The sequence below is a fragment of the Lonchura striata genome, chromosome 6 (assembly GCF_050655825.1).
Source record: "Lonchura striata isolate lonStrDom1 chromosome 6, ASM5065582v1, whole genome shotgun sequence".
Lineage (NCBI taxonomy): Eukaryota > Metazoa > Chordata > Aves > Passeriformes > Estrildidae > Lonchura > Lonchura striata.
The window spans coordinates 27,438,074-27,456,942 of record NC_140708.1 but is presented as its reverse complement, the minus strand read 5'-3'; the positions used below and the strand labels follow the sequence as shown (position 1 = coordinate 27,456,942).

Genomic DNA, 18,869 nt, shown 5'->3' with positions numbered 1-18,869 from the left:
GCCTCATTTTACTCCTGATGCTGCCTTATTAGTCAATGTGCCTTAAGTTACAGTAAGTCTTGAGCAGATAAAGATCTTTATCCAACATGTTTGTTTTTCATAAAAATTAACAGGAAGTTATAGAGAAACTGATGCTGTAATAGGGGCATTAAGGTCATCACTAGTTAGCAAAAAGTGTTTTTCAGGGATGAAAACAGCTGAATCTATCTTTACATCCCCTAGTATTCATTCTCATAGGTATTTCCTTGCTCTGGTTTCTTTGACATAATGGTAGTCTAAATTCTCCTTTTGAACTAGAGTCAACACATTTTTGAATGTTGGCCTAAAGGAAGGGATTCTCTTTACCTCTTTGGGTAATCTGTGTATTTGGGCTTTAACAAAATTACAACAATCTCTGCTAGGGTACCTTGCACCTTAGGTTTATGATGCCAATTAGGGAGATGGGCCAGTGCTGAAACAGCTTTTTTGGGGTCAGTGTTCTCCCAAAAAGCAGGGGCAGTGGGTTTCTAGCCTCTAGAACCTCCTGGAGCTCAACCCCTCATTATACCAGACTTCAGAGCGTTCTTGGTCTAGTGCAGTATCTTCCATTTTCAGTGAAAACAGTCCCTACCACAGAGGGATGCATAGGTTTGGACTGGGCTTTTTATGTGGTCAGCCAGTCAGGATGCATATTCAGCATGACTGCTGGTTTAGGGATTTTGTGTTAAGACAAGGTTTACAACTGTCATAGGGCTTGCTTTCAAATGGGAGTCCTTAGGGAGGAAAAGCAGATAGAGCTAAGGGCAGTTAGCACTTGTGCCAAATTTATCTGAGATTCATCAGCCAGCAGCTCCTGATGGCTGACCAAGAAATATGACAGGGCTGTCAGACCAGCCCTGTGTCCAGGAGAGGGAACTGGAGCAAGATCCACTCCCCGCTAACACCTGTCTGCTCATTCGGCAGTGGGTCCCATTGCCTTCCATAAGAGCTGTGTGATCTGTGTGCTGGCCTCTCCTGCAGGAGCATGGGTCTGTCCTGCTCCTGTGTATCTCACCTGTTCTCTGCAGCACACTGTGCCAAAACCTATGGACCGTGGAATATTGTTGACTCCATCTCCTTTCTGTTTTAATAGACCTTCATTTTCCAGCATCTTTACTGTAACATGCATGTCTCATGGTTTTCATTTGCAAGGAATCCAGTGTAGTTACACATCTGACAAACTGGAGTAATTGCATGCTATTTTTTAACACACTTTTAAGCAGCAGTTACGCTTCTACTTCCGAAAAGAAGTTATCTGTGCTTTGCTGGCTATGCTTTTCATGATGGCATTAAGTCATCTCCTTGTATTGCCACTTACACTTTTGCCCTTATTGGAATTGGGATTCCACGCTAGTTAAACCTTTGTCTTAATCCTGAACCCCCATTCTCATGCAAGGTGAACTTTTGTAAGTTACTGCTTAAAAAAAAGAGAGATGTGAGGGCTGTCTGTGCAAAACCACTTATCCTTTCTGCAGTCTCATGAACTTCTAGCAGTGTAACTGATGCAGTGTAGGAGTAGGAATGAGTGATGAAGTAGAGAAGGAAAGGGCTGCAAAACCTGCTGTTGCTACTGCTCCAGAGACTGTGCTTTGAATCTGTAAGGTGATTAAACTTTGCCTCTATGAAGCTTGCTTCATGCTAGCACTGGTGTTTTAAAAGGGGCAAAAGATTACAGAGATACTTTGCTAGTGTCTTCTGGTGCAAAATCAGAGATTAATTTTTGTTGCGTCTGAAGCCTTGCATCTTCCTGAAATACACTGAGTTCTTCAATGAGATTATATGATTCTTGGTTCTGTACTGTCTTTATAGTTTGAACTAATTTAAAACCCAACCTATGTTTCATGTACCTTTGACTTGAGGGATACCTGGCAACTTGTTGTTTAAATCTCCATTGAAATATGCAGGGCTAACCAGTTTCTGTCACAGATGAGACAAACTGGTAGGAGCTGTTTTGTTCTTGCCATCACACCACAAGCAGCAGCTGAAGATGTGCATAGGATGACTTATTTCAGAAATCACATAGCTTAGCAGTTGTCAAAAGGAGGGAAAACCTTCAGTCTCCTGTTTGCTTGTGATGATGGGATGCACAAACTGGAGCATAAGTTTCCATGCTGGAGCTTCTCCTAATATTCAGCAACATGATAGGCAGGTAAAATGTGGTAAAATGTTGAACCTTTTGGTTTGGGATGTTGGTTTTTTGTGTTGTTTTGGTTTTGCTGTTTTTTCTCTGTGGACTGCCATGAGTATAAATGATCTACATTGCCTCATGGAACCCTTGTTACCAAGGGAAACAAATTCTGTAAAATTAGCCTATTTTGTTAATTTGGGAATGAATCAGAATAAATGGTTCTTAGTTTGTGTCTAGAAATATTTCTTAGAAACAAAGTTTTGACAATCCTTGAAGATGTATGCTGGTTACTGTAACTTTTACATTTACATTTGTCTGCTGTGGGTGGGGAGTCTCTTGTAGCCTTTCTAAAGGCAGAGTCCATGCTTTCCTCCTGTTATCTTGGCTATTAAACCTTGATAGTGCTGACATCTGCCTTGATAGGTGAGTGGATGTCATTCTTGAGAAAAGTAAATTTAAGGCAAAAATAAATGGTGAAGGATTTTTTTTAAATTCTTCTTTCTTTTTAGTAGTTGAACTAGCTGTTTTGGTTTATTTTCTCAAGGACCACAGGAATAAATCTGAACAATGCAAGGTTGAGTTGCACCTGTAAAAATGGATTCATTTTCTTAGCTTCCTCCTGTTCTGCACAAAGCCACAAGCAGCAGAAGTACTGGAAGAGCCTGCTGCGTAGGCTTATGCTAACCGTATGTTAACTTTGCTTAAAAAAAATTAAACCCTACCTCCTGCAGAACTTGATTTGCCATTGAGAAGAGCTTTCCACTTGCTGGGCATGAAGGAGAATTTTTCAGTCCCTGGCAATTGTGCAGAGAGATGGCTATTGTTATTGGCTCAAAGACTGTAGAAAGAACTTTAATTTCCCTGCTCTGTTTGGTGCCTCTGCAACTCCAGACTGTCTTTCAGTGCAAATATTTAGCTGACTGTCCACTGTTGCCTCTTCTAGGTTCCTTTCATTTTACATTTTATTCCACTATCCTTGTGGTTCTTCTACATTGAGGGTTTGGAGTATTTTTCATGAGGTGTTTTTGTTTCCAAAGTAATTTTCTTTTTTCTCTGGGTCATTTATGTATTTGTCTTCACTAATGTTTGCAACATCTCCAAACATAGTGAATTTACTCTGTGAATTTAACTAACGTGCTGTTTACCCTTTCTTCCAGATCCAGTTTCTGATCCTACTTCCACATTTGGGAGTATGCAAGGGACAAACACATCTCTTTGCGTAGCTTGACTGGATATCCCAAGACTAGGATGTTAGTATATTTAAACATTTTTTTTTGCATTAAAATGTTGCCAGTATCTTAATTGCACATAGACTATTATTTCTTAAATGTAATTAACTTTATTGGCATTATGCTTATTCAGAAGCTTGCTGCTAAAAACATTCTGCAGTCTGACTAGTGCTTATTGGTGAGTTTAAAAAGGGTGCAGGAGTAAAAAGAATTTCAGGGTTGCTTTTTAAATGAGCTTATTTAGTGTTACGGCTTTACCACTCATTCTTGAAAGTGTTGGCTCTTTGTATAATAAGATTAACTGTAGGTTAATCCATGAACATATAAAATCTTTAGACTATGTTCAAGATAGTTATGAAAGACCATTCCAGACTTCTGAGTGCATGAAGAGAGATTTTTAAGTACTTGAAATAGTCAAATATTTATAGAAATACTTGCATCAAATAAGTGTCAATAAAACCCAAAATTGCACACTGAAGTCTTCTTTGATTCCCTGCATCACAGGTCGTATAATTATTCTGGGACTCATAAGGAGCCAGTTGTCTGGAAGAGTAAGCCTTATGCTGAACTATTTTTGCAGATTTGATAATGCAGCTTTCTTAAAAATGTGTCTTGTGATTGTATCACTACTACAAAATGAGATATTGCATGTTTTCTGTTACTTAAGTAATTGTATGGAAATAATAAGCAATTCAAAGACAAAGTCAGCATTAAACTATGTGCTGTTTTGAAAAATGTTGGGTCTTTGACTTGACTACTCTTGGGAGTGTTCCATGTGTTCAACTACTACTGTATTTAATTGAATTGCTTATTGAACACTAATATAAGCAAATATTTAAAATACTGAAGTCACTAGGATGCTGAATACAGTGTTCATTGTGGAGCTGTGGATTTTGCAGGTTCCTTTCCAGCCTTAGTTTTCCGTGTGCTTCTGTTATTTTTCCCCTGTAAATGAAAGGAAGCCTTCATGAGGTTTGAATTTCTTTTGTTAAAACTGCTGCTGACCTTCTTGGCTGTGATTTTACAGTGATTAGATATAGTTTCTCTGCTTGGATTTTAATTGGTACTGTTCAGCTCTGTACGTGGGTAGTAAATCCAGATAAAATTGCAATTCTTCTTTAGCTTGGCTTCATTGGCAAAAGAAGAACTAGTGCGAGTTGTTCTGCAACACTTGTTCTAGTATCTCACTGCATTTTGTTTTAGTGTCTGATTTCCTTCACTCATGCCTCTGGTATTATTGCTGTGGTTTTATAGAAAAGTGTGTTGTAGTTGCTACAATGTGTTCTAGAAGTCTAATATTCCTTGAACTTGGAAGTATTTCTGGCGTCAAAGATAACTTTTTTGAAAAGCTGGCTATATTTGAAATAATTTTCAGATTACTTAAGATATGAATTGACAGTAGTGGAGAGCAGGGCACTCACATGAAGTAGTTATTAATTAATGTCTTGCACACACAGTCATCAGTAATTTACTGTTCCCTCTTTATGCCATACTTTGCTCATTACGTGTGCATGATAGTGTTTTTCTTTTAGAAAAGCTTATGTATGAAGAGTTCTGTAGGGGAAAAAATGACCTTAAGGGAAAATATTTACAAAGTGTCATAGACATCAACAAACTTTGTTAGTGCTACTGTCGACTTTTAATCCCTTACAATCAGATGATGATTAGGGTGTAGCCTGCTCAGTTTGCATCAAATTCCTTTGCTGTTTATATAGCTGTACTCCTGGCAGTTCCTAGCTGTGGATTGGGAAATCCATTTCTGAGATTTTGCTCTGGAAGAACAGTAAAGAAGTTACAAAAAGAGCTGTTTTGATTATAAATGGACAGTGATACTGATCTTAAAAGCTAAAACTTCTAGCATGGCAGCACTCAAAATTGGGAAGCGTTTCTGTTGTTTCTTCTTATAAAGGTTGTACCAGATACTTCAGTTTCTGGTGAATTTAGCAATACAACAGAGTGGGCAAGCTTGAAAAGGTTTCTGTATAGGTTACCTGGAAAATTTAATTCTGATTTGGAACAAAGGACTAACTTCTGATTTGTAAGGCTGAATGCTCTCCCAGTTTCTTCACTTGGCATCAAAGAATAGGTTTCAGATCTTCTGATCATCCTAGTGATGATAGTGACTTCATTCTTTGAAAGATCTGAGGGAGGTGTAGCAGATTTACTAAGACCTTTTTATTGAGATACTAACTGTAAAATTAGAGCAAGACTGGCTGTTGTAGAAGTCTTATCTTAGGATGTGTTGATTTTGTAACAGTTTGATGTTCTTGACTAGAATTAACTGTTAGCATATCATGAGATTCTGCTGCAACACAATGACATTGAGAAACTTAGTGTCCAGGAAGTATGGGACTGCTGTCTTCTCTCAGATCACAAAGGATGATTTGAAGAAAAGAACTTCAGCTAGATTGAAAACAAATGAGTGTGAGTATAGTGTGGCCTTAACCAAAGTACAGTGGATTAAACATTTGACTAAAGAAGGCCAATTATATATGCTCTATTTCAGGAATTCCAGAAGGTCTAGAATAAATGAGATGGAGAAGACAGCAGTGTCAAAAAGCTGTACATAACTTCTTGGTTAGATGAAGACTTAAAAATGATGATAGGAACTGCAATTACTATGTGTATTACTCATTTACGTGTAGTATAAGCTGCTAAATATACCATTAGACACCAATTTCACTGTAGCTATCCAGAACAGATACTTGGGAATAACTTTGAAATCCTGACTGGACATCATGAAATCTGTGTTCTCTATCATGTTACTTTTGCATCAACCAAATCCCAAGGGATCTTTTCCGGCTATGATCTTCTATTCTGATCCAATAATTATTTCAGATATCTGTCTTTAATCTGAACAAGGGAAAGGCAGTCTGAGAGAGTGAACAACTAAGTTGGACAGATCTTGATTTCTGCAGTGTTGTTTAAGATGTCCCTCCCTGGTCCTGCCACTTGTTCCTGCTGATGTAACTGGATGAGGCCAGGAAATTGTTCCAATCTAGAAAAAGGCAAGCAAAAATGATTATTTTTTAAAATCTTCTGTATGTTCTTATGTAGTAATTTATATTTACAGTCAAAAGTGTGATTAGAAATGCTGATGGTTAAGCAGTCTGAGCTCAGCTTACAGAATTGGTGATATGTGTCTGAGGCTAAACGGTTAGTAAGACTCCAAGGGTTGCAACATGAAATGATGGTAGACATGATGTGACATCAAAAGTGAGAGAGAGATTTATCAGTCACTTGCTCTTTGGGAAAATTTCACTAAACCCCAAAGGTCAAGCTTTTTTACAGCTATTTACTGTGGATTTCTGGCATCTGAGTGTAGTTATTTTTTTAGAAAAGGTTTACTGTTCCTCATCTACACTGAGTAATGTTCCATCACATCTGGCAATTTCAGTTCCCGCAGTTAATTTCAGCACCAAATTGTTTTTCTGCTGTAATATTTTGTTACAAAGTTGTCAGCAGCTGTGCTGATTCTTTTCTGTTTCCAGAGGAATATTAGGGCTTGCAGTTTCTTTAGAGCATAGGCATAACCCAAGGTATGACTGAAGGACAGCTTAATAATATTTCTGTTAGTATTTGGTTCTGTTGACACAAGAATAACAACAGTAATACAGCTGTATCTTCCTTGCTGTATGCAAGAGTAGTCATGTGCTTACTTTGTATCTTTGTGTTCTTAATAGTACTGCTGTGCAAACAACTATAAAGCTGGAGAGGATTTTTAGGCTTAGTTTTGCTTCCTTTGGGTTTGCACGTTGTGTTGTAGACTCATGGAATGATGCCTCCCTTGATGTATACTTGCAAATGTGACTTCAGTGATGACAATTAGTCATTATAACCTGCCCTGTAGCTGGTATGAATTCTGTGACTTTCAGTGTTAAGATACTCCGCTGTGTGAGTGGATTTGTTTCCAGGGTTTTTGTGCAAGGTATATAACTTGTGACTCTCTGCCCTGTTTTCATTTACTCTTTCATTTTTGTGTAGCTGCCTGTATCACCTTCTGATTTTGCCTAGATCATCCTTCCTTTTGAGGCAGAACTGAGCTGTCCATCTGAAAAGGCTAAGGATACTTTTCTAGCACATCTGCAAAGCCTTCTCAAAACATCACATGTGCTTCATATTCACTATAGTCATGATTCAGCTTTCTTTCCATAATCTAGATCTTTCTTTACTTTTGTTAGTTTCTTAATCAGAATTTAGATATACTCATTGGTGTAATGAAGTAATCACTTGACTTAGTAGTGTTGTATCATTTCATACCATAAGATTTTTCAGGATGCTGTGAGCTAGCTGGAGTCAATGTGTACTGTTCATTGAGGCAATTATGTAATGGTTTATTGTGTGGAGGTTTATTTTACACCAGACATACTTACAATCACAAATAGCAGAGTAAAAATGCTCTTGGCAATTTTTACCTTACAGGTAAGCTCAGTATATTCACCTTTCAACTCAGAAATGTTCAACTGTTTTCATGGGTCTATTCATTGAAGGTCATCAGATTTTCAATGATTGGTGATATAATTATGTTTCGTTTCCTAAACAGAATCACGTTTTCATTCCCATTTACTGATTACTAAATAGATCTAAAAAAATCTCTGTAGAGATGGTGAAAAGGATATCTATAACTTGAGAGCTGAAAGAAAAGAATAATGTATTCAGTTAATTCAGTAATGAATCGTGGTATAAATGGCCTCTTGTGGTAACAAAGTTGAAACTGAGTCACACTGCAGGAGTTTTCTAGATCACAGCTGTGGTTTGGTAGATGCTTTATCTGCTGGCAGTCTTTGTTTAAGTGGATTCTGCAGCTTGTACCTACTGTTTCTGGGCTGATTTTTAGCTTTGAATTATTTCAATTAATGTGGTTTCAGTAGGTGACTGTGTTGCAGACAGAACAATGTCAGGCAAAACTGAATTGCTGAGGAAAGGTAACCTCTTCAAACAGGACAGTTGTGGAAATATAGCTCATATGAAATATAGCTCATATCTCAGCTAGTTCAGTTCATCCTCTAGTGCTTCTGCACTATGCCAATATCTCTCGAGGTTGGGATGAAAGCCACTGCTGTCCTGTGCTTCCACATAGCTTCTGTGGGAGAGGGAGGGTTCTTCTGTGGTTTAGACTGACTTGGACCTCTGCTGTACCTGCTTGTGGCAGGTTCCTGATAGCATATGTGACCTGATCTGTGATACGAGTATTACTGTGGCCATGAAATAAAGTGGAGCAGAGAATTGATGCTGTTGCAAATCTTATCTTTCCATGGAAGGCATTTTCCAGGCAGATCAATTTCATCTACTGCAAGGCTTAAGTTTGTGCCTTAGGAACATGGGACATGGGGATAAACAGTGGTAGTTAATGAATGGCACCTTACCTTTGCTTGGGAGTGAAGCATTAACAGATTGTCTCCAATGGGAAAAAAGTTTCAAGGTTTTTATTTTGCTGCAATAAGTAATGCAACACGGTTAAAAATAATAAAAAAAATAGCCTCAAGTTTGAGAAATGTTTGGGTCTCCTTAATTTGGTCCATGCTGATTCGTGCTAGTGTGCATTCTCATTCTTGAGCTATTTGACTCTTCTAATCTGTTTGTTAACTTCCTAGCTAGTTCTTACAGTTTCTTACCAGTGAAAGTTGTACCTGGTTGCCTGGTGGAACTCCATACCTGGAGGTTGAACAAATAAAAAGTTCTTTTAAAAAAATTGAAGATCCTATTCTACCATTAAGTAAAACCTGTATTTTTAAAGGATGTATAGAATGTTGTTATTCTTTGTCATTTTGTGCTGTCAGTATTTTCTGCTTTATTTTCTAAGGTAGTAAAATGCAAGTATTTGCATGAGAGGATTCCAGTTAAGTCCTGCATTAGTGGTGACTAGCTGTGAAGGAAACCAGTCTCCTGAGTCTCCAGCTTGTGAGTTAAAATGTAAACCAGAAACCCACAGTCCCTGAGTTGAACAACTAGCCAGATTAGTGGTGCAGTATCTACAAATTGGAACATCCTTTCTCTCCTGCAAATCCATATGAAGATTATAACTCTGCCTTCCAGAACTATTGATGTATCCTGAGGGGATCTTGAGACAGATATTGAAATGTCCTTAGCTTTTCTTGAATTCTTCTGAGACTTTTGATTGGAGATAAGAAGTTTGCATGCCTTTGTGTAATTTTCTTCTTGATATCAGATCACACACACAAAAATATTCCTCGTGGGAGGGAAGCAGGAGATGATCCATATTTTGCTATGGATCATCTCCTCTGCACTCTGGCAACAAGCTTTATAACTTGTCACTTCTGGTTTTTTGGGGTTGAATTTTCAGTTGTAATCAGTGAGACAACCTGCCAGTTAGAGTGCTGACATTGGATGGAGAGTCTCCTGTCTCCATTTCTTGTACTGTGACACAAGCTGATAGTTTGCTTTGCTTCTCTGCTCTTCCTTGTAGAGCAGAGAGATCTCCCCTGTTCTAGGGTATTTGGCAGGGCACTTTTCCACTGTGAAGGCAAGTGCATTGCAGCTCTGTAGTTCTGATATGTAGCTGTTATGCTGTCATATTTAGCTCATTAAATTTTAAATGCCTTGCTGTGAGTTTGGGATTGCATCAGAGAAAATGTTCTTAGACTTGGTTCTCAGAGGAAAAGGAATAGCTTGGTTGAGAGGGATGTTTGGAGACCAGAGTGAGGATGGTCTGCTGCAGCTTTTTAATTAAAATTCCAATGCTAGTTTGTAATTTTTATAAAGTTCTCCAGGGTTGATGGTCAGTCAGAAGCACTTCTATCAATAGTTCTTGTAGTTTTTTTCTGCTTTTTTGATTTCTCAGCTTACTGCTGTGGTAAGTTACTGCAACAGTGATGTAGTGGCTGTTAGGCAGAACATGCACCTTGTTTGCTTCTTGATTGCTTCAAATGAAGCTTCTCTACTGGAGATGCTCTTCTACAGTGAATAAAACATTATTCTAAGGCCAAAGAATTCTTTTTGTCTTGAGCTCCAAGGGCCTGTTTAGGGGCCTCAGCACATTATATTCCCTATTCTGTCTTGAGAACAGAAAGTGTTTTGGTGCAAAAAGCTACAGAAGAGCTGTGTTGCTATACAGAATTTGGATATATCTGTTCTTTTAAACAGTACCTGTCTTAACATCCTTAGTTCTTTTCTTTTGTGTGCATGTGTCTATATTGCTCTTAAAGAACAAGGTTGATATTTAAGGTCCTCATAACCCTCTGGAGCAGGAGTGTCTGCAGTGAATCCCTGAACAGTGCAGTTTCATTAAGAAAAATGGGGAAGCATGAAATTTGAAAAATTGGTTGAGATGCGCAGCTTTTACTTTGTTTCCCAAGAAACAAAGCAAAGTTGATTTAACTTGTATTTGGAGTCCATAATTGGTCTCCATGCAGATAACGAGATCTCTCATCATAGGTGGATGGGAGTTTCTTTTATTTTGTTGCATGAATAAAAGAATATTCACAACTTATAATTATATGCATGTCATGAGACTTAGTGTATATTAATAACTGTTCTGTGACTTTTTTCCACCTCCCTTGTTGCTTGGTCTTGCTTTTCTATTAAGATGCCTATGACTGAAACATTCCAGTTTAATAGATTTTTGTCCTGAAAGAGACAGAATTCCCGTGTTACACATAGAGTGTAGGATTTTTCTGAATTAATTCCTGCTCCAAATCCCATAGCTGTGGATAAATATAACCAATCTTGACCAGAAAATGTAGGCATGAGAAATCCAGTAAAAACCTGATGTGATGGTGGTGGCTCTTGCTTCAAACTAGTTAATGAGACTCCTAACATGATGAATCCAAGTGCTGGGGGAGAATGAAAGTGAAATAGATCTCAGCAACCAGCCTATGCTCTCCTAAATAACACCTTCAGAGTCCTAGAGTAGGGAAAACTATGATCCACTCCTAGGGTGCATGTCTTGTGTCTTCAATTGGACCCTTATAAAATTAAAGAGTGTCTTATGTCTGGCTGAGTTTGATCAGCTTCCACTTTCAGCTGCTGGATATGGGTATGTCTTTGAGAAGCTGTTTTTCCTATTCCTAGATGTGTGATTTGTGGCTTTCTCCCTACCCCCCTTTCCAAGTAGTGTTTAATTGCATTTGCTTTCGTAAGCAGCCTCTGTGACCTGGGCCTTTTGTTAATTGCTGCTCTTCCTGTCTTTGTAGCTCCTGCAAATTTAGTGACTGCTTTCTTACAAGTCATTGACTAGGGCTGAAATGGCAAATGGCACAGGGCCAGGAACCACTACCTGATGGACCTCACTGCCAGTAGTTTCTCACTGCCACCAATGTTTCAAGAGCTGTTACTTAATTGATTTCTGATGTCTTGTATTTATTTGACTGATTCTTTTTTTCTTTGGTTTGGCTTAGGGGTTTTTTTTTTTTGTTTTTTTTTTTAATATCTGGTTTTAGTCAAGATGTATCATGCCAACCCAAAAATCTAAAATATTATATCAAATCAGTGGTTAATTAAAATTCTAGTTTTGTAAGACTAATGAGAATTTTTGTAAGCCTATGTTGATTGACACAATTTTTGCTATCAATTCCTGAGAACTGTTAATTGGTTTTGAAAACCTTTACCAATTTGATACCCTGGTACTAGCTTGTTTAATGTGACATTTCAAAGTGTTGGTTTTTTTTTTTCCCTTTTTCTGAGCCCATTGGGGCTTTTACAATATTTCAGGACTTTCTGGAATTAAACACTGCTGCAAATACTCTGAGTAACTCACAGAAAGAAAATCAGCACATATCCATTAATAATATTAATATTATTAACTTACAAATGTTAATAACACCACCTTGATAGATTTTGTTGAATGCTTATATGCCATTCTATTGAATGTTTTGTAGTATGCCATACTCTTACATATATTAGCTAAAAATCCAATCTCTGTGTCTTGGTTTTGATTTTATCTTTGCTTACTTTTAATCTTCTCTCTGACTTTTGCAACATTTTCTGCTCTGAATCTTCCTGTCCATCATCCAACCACTTGTCTCTTTGTGCTTTTACTCCTAGTCACTTGGGTTTGGGTTTTGTTGGTTTTTAAATCTTTTTCCCCCATTTAGCAGGTCAGGTTTTTTCCCCCATGGTTTTGATGGTTTCTAATATGTTCTTAGATAGTTAAGAAATTTAAACAAAATATATAGGCAGCTAATGTCTTAAGTGACTTGACTAAATTTCTAGCTTTTTGAAGTTGTCCTTTTAATGTGCAAATTGCTATATATTTGGCTGTTTATTATAAATAAATGCTGATGAATCACTTCTCTTAATTTCTGTTGTGACTGCAGTTGGTCCATTGCAGTTGGATTTGATCCTTGTGGATCACTTCCAGCTGTGGATATTCTGATTCTCTTGTTCTGTGACCTGCTGTACTTAACTGCTGGCCTGGGTGGTACTCATTAAGTCTATTGAGGTTTAGTTTATAAATTTATATTCACCAATTAAATTAATATGCACAGATAAGTGCTGAGGAGTTGACAACTATGTATGTTGATTTTAATTTTATGGCCTTGCTATGTTAATTTTTTTTTTTTTTTTTTTAGTTATTAACAATTTATGTAATCATACATTCAGAGGACTTGTAGTCTGTGTTTTTTTTACTACCCCAAAAGGATTTGTACCTGTAAGTTAAAGTCAAGCTTTACTGCTTTGACTAGATATATATCTAAGGCTGAATTTTGTAGTGACTATTCAAAGGTATATTTGAGCTGTGCTGTCTTGAGGGGGGAAAAAAAGCATTGTTTGACATGCTAGGCTCTGTGTCAATGGCACTCCAGAAGTGCATCCCTATCCTTTTCTGAAGATCTTGCATTCCTGTTTTTGTAGTAGAGAATGTGTCTTTGGCTAATCTGCATTACTAGAGATGCCCAGTGACTTCTCTGATACTGTTATCCCAAGGAGCCTGGTGCCTACTTAATGATTGCAAGGGCTCTCAGTTTTAAGGGAGAAGATGACATGAGGGCCTAACTGGATTTGGTTGTTTTTTTTTTTTTTTGCAAAGGTTAAATTAAACTATTGTGTTAAATTGTTATCTTACACCATTAGCCATCAAACTACAATTACAATTTAAATTTATGACAAAATATTTGGTTACAGATGGGTAAAAATGCAAAGAAAATATGAAAATAAAACTTGTTTAGGTGCAGAGACAAAACTAGTGAAAATTGATAATTCTGATCAAGCTTTTTTTTCCCCCTCTCCTCTTTAATTTCTTTCCTTGCTACTGTTAGCAGAAAAATGGCACAATATATATTCTGATTTTTATCAGAGGATGTTTTAGGGGATGCTTTACTTGTAAAGCTAACTGTTGTTAAATAGGAATAAGTGTGTAACAACCTCTGCATTTAAAAAGATATTCCACCCTTGCTTCAGTACTAAGGGTTTTCTTTCTTTGTTCTGGGTTTTATTTTTTCTAATTCTTCACTTCCTAGAGAGCCTTCTGGAAAAGAGAGATGTTTTACACTTTATAAATTCAGGGATTTTTTTAAAATTAAAATATTTTAAAATAAATTTTTATACTGACATCCAAAAAATGTTTTTCATTGGAAAGGTCACCAGTAACATTTGTGAGAGTTAAATATGTGGTTTCTTTGATTGTGAAGAGCATATCAGAGATCTAAATACAACTGATATTGAAAATCTAATCTGATATATAAATAATACTGATCTCTAAAATAGTGGATTTTTCTTTTTCTTTCTTCTAATTCTGTTATTCCTGCAACTTTTCCACTGGCTCTGCTCTTCAGCTGCTATGAACTATCAGATGCTGAAATACAGATGATGAAAATATAGAAACTGGAATTTAGCAGAGGGAGCCATGTTAATTTCTGTTCCATTTGAAATGCAGGAAAATATCATCTGCCAAATGGAAAAGGACAATCGGTGGGAAAAGAAATGTTCTTTTCAAGCTTCTAAGAGCAGTGACAATGGAGAGAAAAAATACTATAAAAAGTAGGCAGCTCCTTTTTCAAGATTTTGTTTTCAATGTATTCTGCATGATTAACTGTACACAGTTGCTCTTTTGGAGCCCTGAATGACTGAACACAACATCACAGGGCTTAAACTGCCTTTGCTGCATTGCACTTTGCATTTGGGGGGAATAGGGCTCAGCTTTATGGCAGTTTTACCAGTCTCTTAGTATAATTTTTGAATACATTCATACTTCCCTTATTTGCCTTTTTTAATGTCAAACATTGCACATAAGATGTTCTGCTGTTGCTATGCAACTGCTAAATCCAATATTTAATATTAATAAAACCCAAGTGGCATTAGCATCACTCAGAAGAGTGGGCTAGCAAACTACCATCGTACAATATCCAAGCTGTAAAACTTGGCAGGGACTTCAGTGTGCAATTGCATGCATGGCAAACTGTGGGGCATGAGTCACTGGCAGTTACTATTAAAAGATTGATGAGTTTGAGTAAAATTTCTGAAGTCTTTTGAGTTTTATACATATATATATATATAAAATGTAAGTTTTAAACAAAAAGATCAAGAACAAGGTTGGTTAGCTATTTTCCTTAAGGTTTCATTTCAGAGTCAAATTCTAAGGGTCTCTACCCATATGTTAAAAACGTTATAAACTATTCAGAATTATAAACCTATGGGTCAATACCCTGATTCTCCTATTTTTCTTCTAGGTCAGGTTGGTCGGCCCTTTCCCACTGTTCCTGCCATTTCCTGAAGCCTGAATTGGCTTTTTTTGGAGGCAGTGCTACTTCTCTGCCTGACAAGGTGCTGTTCAATGGGATGTGTTTCCAGTTTCTCCTTTTCCACCTTGTTCCCTGATTTCTCCCTATTTCTCTTTACTCTTTGACTGTTATTTCACTTTTTTTTTTTTTTTTTTTTTTTTTTTTTTTTTTTTGGTTCTTGGTCCTTTCTGAGATTATATTTTTAGTGTTGTACCTCAGCAATGCTTTTGCCATCTAAGTCATGTTGCACCCTGCAAATTCTGTAACATCCTGTATCTGATCGCTGAAGATGTTGGTGCACTGACACTCTTGCTGACACCCAGAGGGGTGAAATGCTATTTGTCATTTCCTTTTGAAGGCTGCTCTCCAAAACATAACTTAGATCCAGATAAATTCAGAATTATTTTAGAACTACTTCTCTTTTGAAGTGTAATAAACTATTTCCTTCATAGTACACGATCATTTAGATTTTGACTGATGTCTTAAAGATTGCCATTTTGGGTAATTTATCTGTCCCTGATTCACCCATGCGAGTTTTTCTAAATTTAAGACCATTTTTTTGTTTCTTAATTTGTTTTTTTTATTTCTTCTTTTGCCACTCAAAGACTCAAATAAGTAGGAGAAGCTAGAAGCCTCTGGCTGCTTGCAAATCATTCTTAAAGCTACAAAGCCAAAGGTATTGGAAGGGGAGGGAAGGGCAGGCAATATAGTAAGTTATAGTCTTGAATTTGTCTGATCATTCAATTTTTATACATTTTTATAAGGTGGAATTTGTCTACCACCCTTAAAGTAATCTTTTTACTTTTTATACTTACTCTGCTAACCCGTCTTCTCACAGTACTGGGTAGTTAATAACTCTGAAGACTTTTTACCACCAGCAGGGGGTTAGTGTAACACTGATTGAACTTTTCCAAATAATGGCAGTAATTTTGGTGCACGTTTTCCCTCTTCTGGAACAAACTCAAATTGATTAGATTTATTTTAATTAAGGTATAAATCATGGCATAGAAGTAAACTGGACTGTCTGTGTCTCGGTTGTGGATCTGTGATGGAAATTTCATTCCTTAGTGATATGGCAACTCTGAATCCTTCTTTAATTTTCTCTCCTCAAAACTGCCATTCTTGAGGAAACACTGATTCTAATGTTTACTGAAATTCAGAAAAGTAACGGAATGTCACTGAGATGGAAGAATGTATTTTTTAAGTTGGGAAAATGTACCTTCTGTCAGTTTGGGGGCTTAAATGAGAGTATTCTTATTTGTGTAGAAATTACTCGGTCATGTTGTAGAACCTGCAGCTTCCTATGTTCTTTTCAAAATGGTTTATTTCGATGTTGTAATGTTCTTTGTTTTTAACCTAGCTACTTAGAAAACTACCACAGTCAGTGGACTCTAGATTGTGCTGTGATTTATCAGTAGTTCAGTCATCACAATTGACCTGTGTATCTTGTAATACTTGGAGAAAACGTGTTGAGCTCTGTTCTTGGAACAGATAAATATAGAACTGCTATTGTGAATATTGTAGTGATGTACTAATCTAGAAAGCTAACAATTGTTTTATTTGCTTTTAGGGTTTGAAAGTATTCTAGAAGGCCTGTTTGGACCTGGATTATTAAAAGATCTCAGTTTGTTTAAAGGTATTCAATCTCTATGTTTGTATCTTGTTCTGCATTTCTAATGACAGAAGCAGCCTCAGCTCTGCCTCTAGAAAATGTGTGTTACCGTGGTGATTTGTGCTTTTTTTTCCCCCTCCCCCAGGCAGTGCTCACAGTTAGTTTCATATTGGCTAAAATTACTAATGAGTGTGCGTTCATCTTTATGTAGCTGGGAGTGTATTTTGCAGTGCTCAGAAAAACAGATTTGTTGTGCATAGATAAAATGTATATAGTTTGGTAATCTGGGGATTTAGAAAAATGGCCGAAATGAAGCCTGAATCCTCAGAAAGCAGGCAAGAATGTTGTGAAACAGGTATTTAATTCAGCATTTCTCTTTTGGCTCCAGTTGTATCGTGGTTTATGAATATGAAGTAATTTGCTATTCTTCTGATTTACAGACTGTGAGCCTGAAGGTGTTTCTGATTGGTCTTTTGATGAAAATTGTCTTTTCTGCTGCCTGAGAAGAGAAAAAGTGAAGGTAACAATGCAGATGTGTGAAGCTAGTAGTTTTAGGGGAGGGACAAAGGGAGGGAGTTTGCTGCTCCTAGTTAACTGAATATGGAAAATCTGCAACCTCCTACCCTTTCTTCTCCTTTGGAGAAAGGTTTTCTAAATTAAAATATGCAACTTAATGAACAAACTTGTCTTTTCTCTGCAACTTTTTCTTTGTAGTATGTAATGCAGATGGTGGGTTTCTTTTTTTTCCCTGTGCATTACCTCTTTCTGTTTGGTGTTTTTTATTTGTTTTGGGTTTTCTTGAGTTCTTTGTAAGGGATCTTGTTGGGAATCATAAACCTTTCGCAAGGGAGCCAGACTGTGGCTTGTGCATGTTTACTACAGTCAGATGATGGACTTACCTTCTGTATGGAAGTGTGGTCCATTTTAACAATCTAAAATCTTGTTCTGTATCTTGGAATCTTCTTCCCCGTGGGCCATATCCTTTTATTAAAGTGCTCTTCTGCATGGTGGTTTTTGTACTGTGCTTGTTCATAATGAAGTCAAAACCTAAACACAGACAAGTCAGGTTTGCCAACACAATAAACTTGCAGTTTATTTTCTAAAGGCAATTATAGTTGTATATAAAACCAAAGCTATGGTGCTATACTGATTATTGTTCAGCCCACATATTGAAATTGTGATTGTTCTGTAACATAGGAAGGATCATCTGTCTTGGCAAAACTTCATTTATTGGAATTTGTAACTACTGGTTCTTCCTGTGCAATGTAAAACAACACCAGAATGGATCTCTATCAACTTAGGAACAAAACAAAAGTACTCTTTCCTCTGCAGCAGCTAACATGTAGCTGCATGGCTTGTCCATAGAGGAAGTACCTTGTGGCATTGATACTTGCCATGCTGCCAGTTCATGTGTGTTTCTGTATTACAGCTTTTATTAAGGCAAAAGAGGAGTTTTAGGAATGCTTGCATTTAGAACAGATGTAAGTCATAGTTATTTCATTGAGACTGACAGCAGGTAACATGTATGTATGCTTGTTGTGTAAAAAATTCTGTCTTTTTTCTTACCTCATCTCATAAAAGAATAAAATCCGGTGTTAAGCACAGCTCTAGTTAAGCCATTGAATTGATTCAGAAATTAATTTTGTGGTTGGTGAGAGACTGGTCATAGTGTGGGCCAATTGGACAGTGTATGGGTAGGTATTCAAAAAGGCAGTCTTACTGCCCTCCAGCCACTCAGTCCATTCTGTTGGGTTTGGGTAGTTTGGTTTTTTGGCTTGTCTTTTTGTTTGTTTTGTTTTTGAAGGAATAATGTGTGTCCTTTCAGGTCTAGGGGTTTTTTGTGTGTCATCTGAGAGACGGTAGGATGGGAGTGCTTCCTTTCCCCTGTGCATGCAGCAGATTGCTGCCCTGCTAGCACTGATATCATTAGCTTGCAATACAGAGTTAAATATGGTTCTTTTATAAGAGCCTTCAAATAGTGTGAATTTGACAACATCTTAATTTGAATTATAATATCAGAGACCAAATTGTTCGAAAAAAAGGTTGTAACTTAATTTGTTATTTAGCTAAATAATAGTTTTCAGCTAATTTAGTTCAACTAAATTTGGGATGGTACTAGTTTATTTGACATCTCTTCCACTGAACATCTGAACTGATCTTTAATTCTTTAGGGAGTTGCAGGATGTTCATGTTCATCCTCACAC

The 18,869-nt window shown here is 37.0% G+C and overlaps 1 protein-coding gene across 6 annotated transcripts in view; it reads left to right on the top strand.

Annotated features, from left to right (window-relative positions):
• LCOR (ligand dependent nuclear receptor corepressor) overlaps positions 1–18,869 on the top strand; it is an 84,116-nt gene that overhangs the window by 13,523 nt on the left and 51,724 nt on the right. For 3 of the 6 annotated variants that reach the window (XM_085582648.1, XM_085582646.1, XM_021536393.4), the window contains exons 2-3: positions 16,624–16,689; positions 17,106–17,185. The exons of the other annotated variants lie outside the window; for them this stretch is intronic. Coding sequence is in view for 2 of the 3 variants with exons in the window: in XM_085582646.1 (XP_085438772.1) it covers positions 16,624–16,689; positions 17,106–17,185 (146 nt within the window). In the remaining variant the exon portion in view is untranslated. The remainder of the gene's footprint in view (positions 1–16,623; positions 16,690–17,105; positions 17,186–18,869) is intronic. 6 annotated transcript variants of the gene reach the window in all.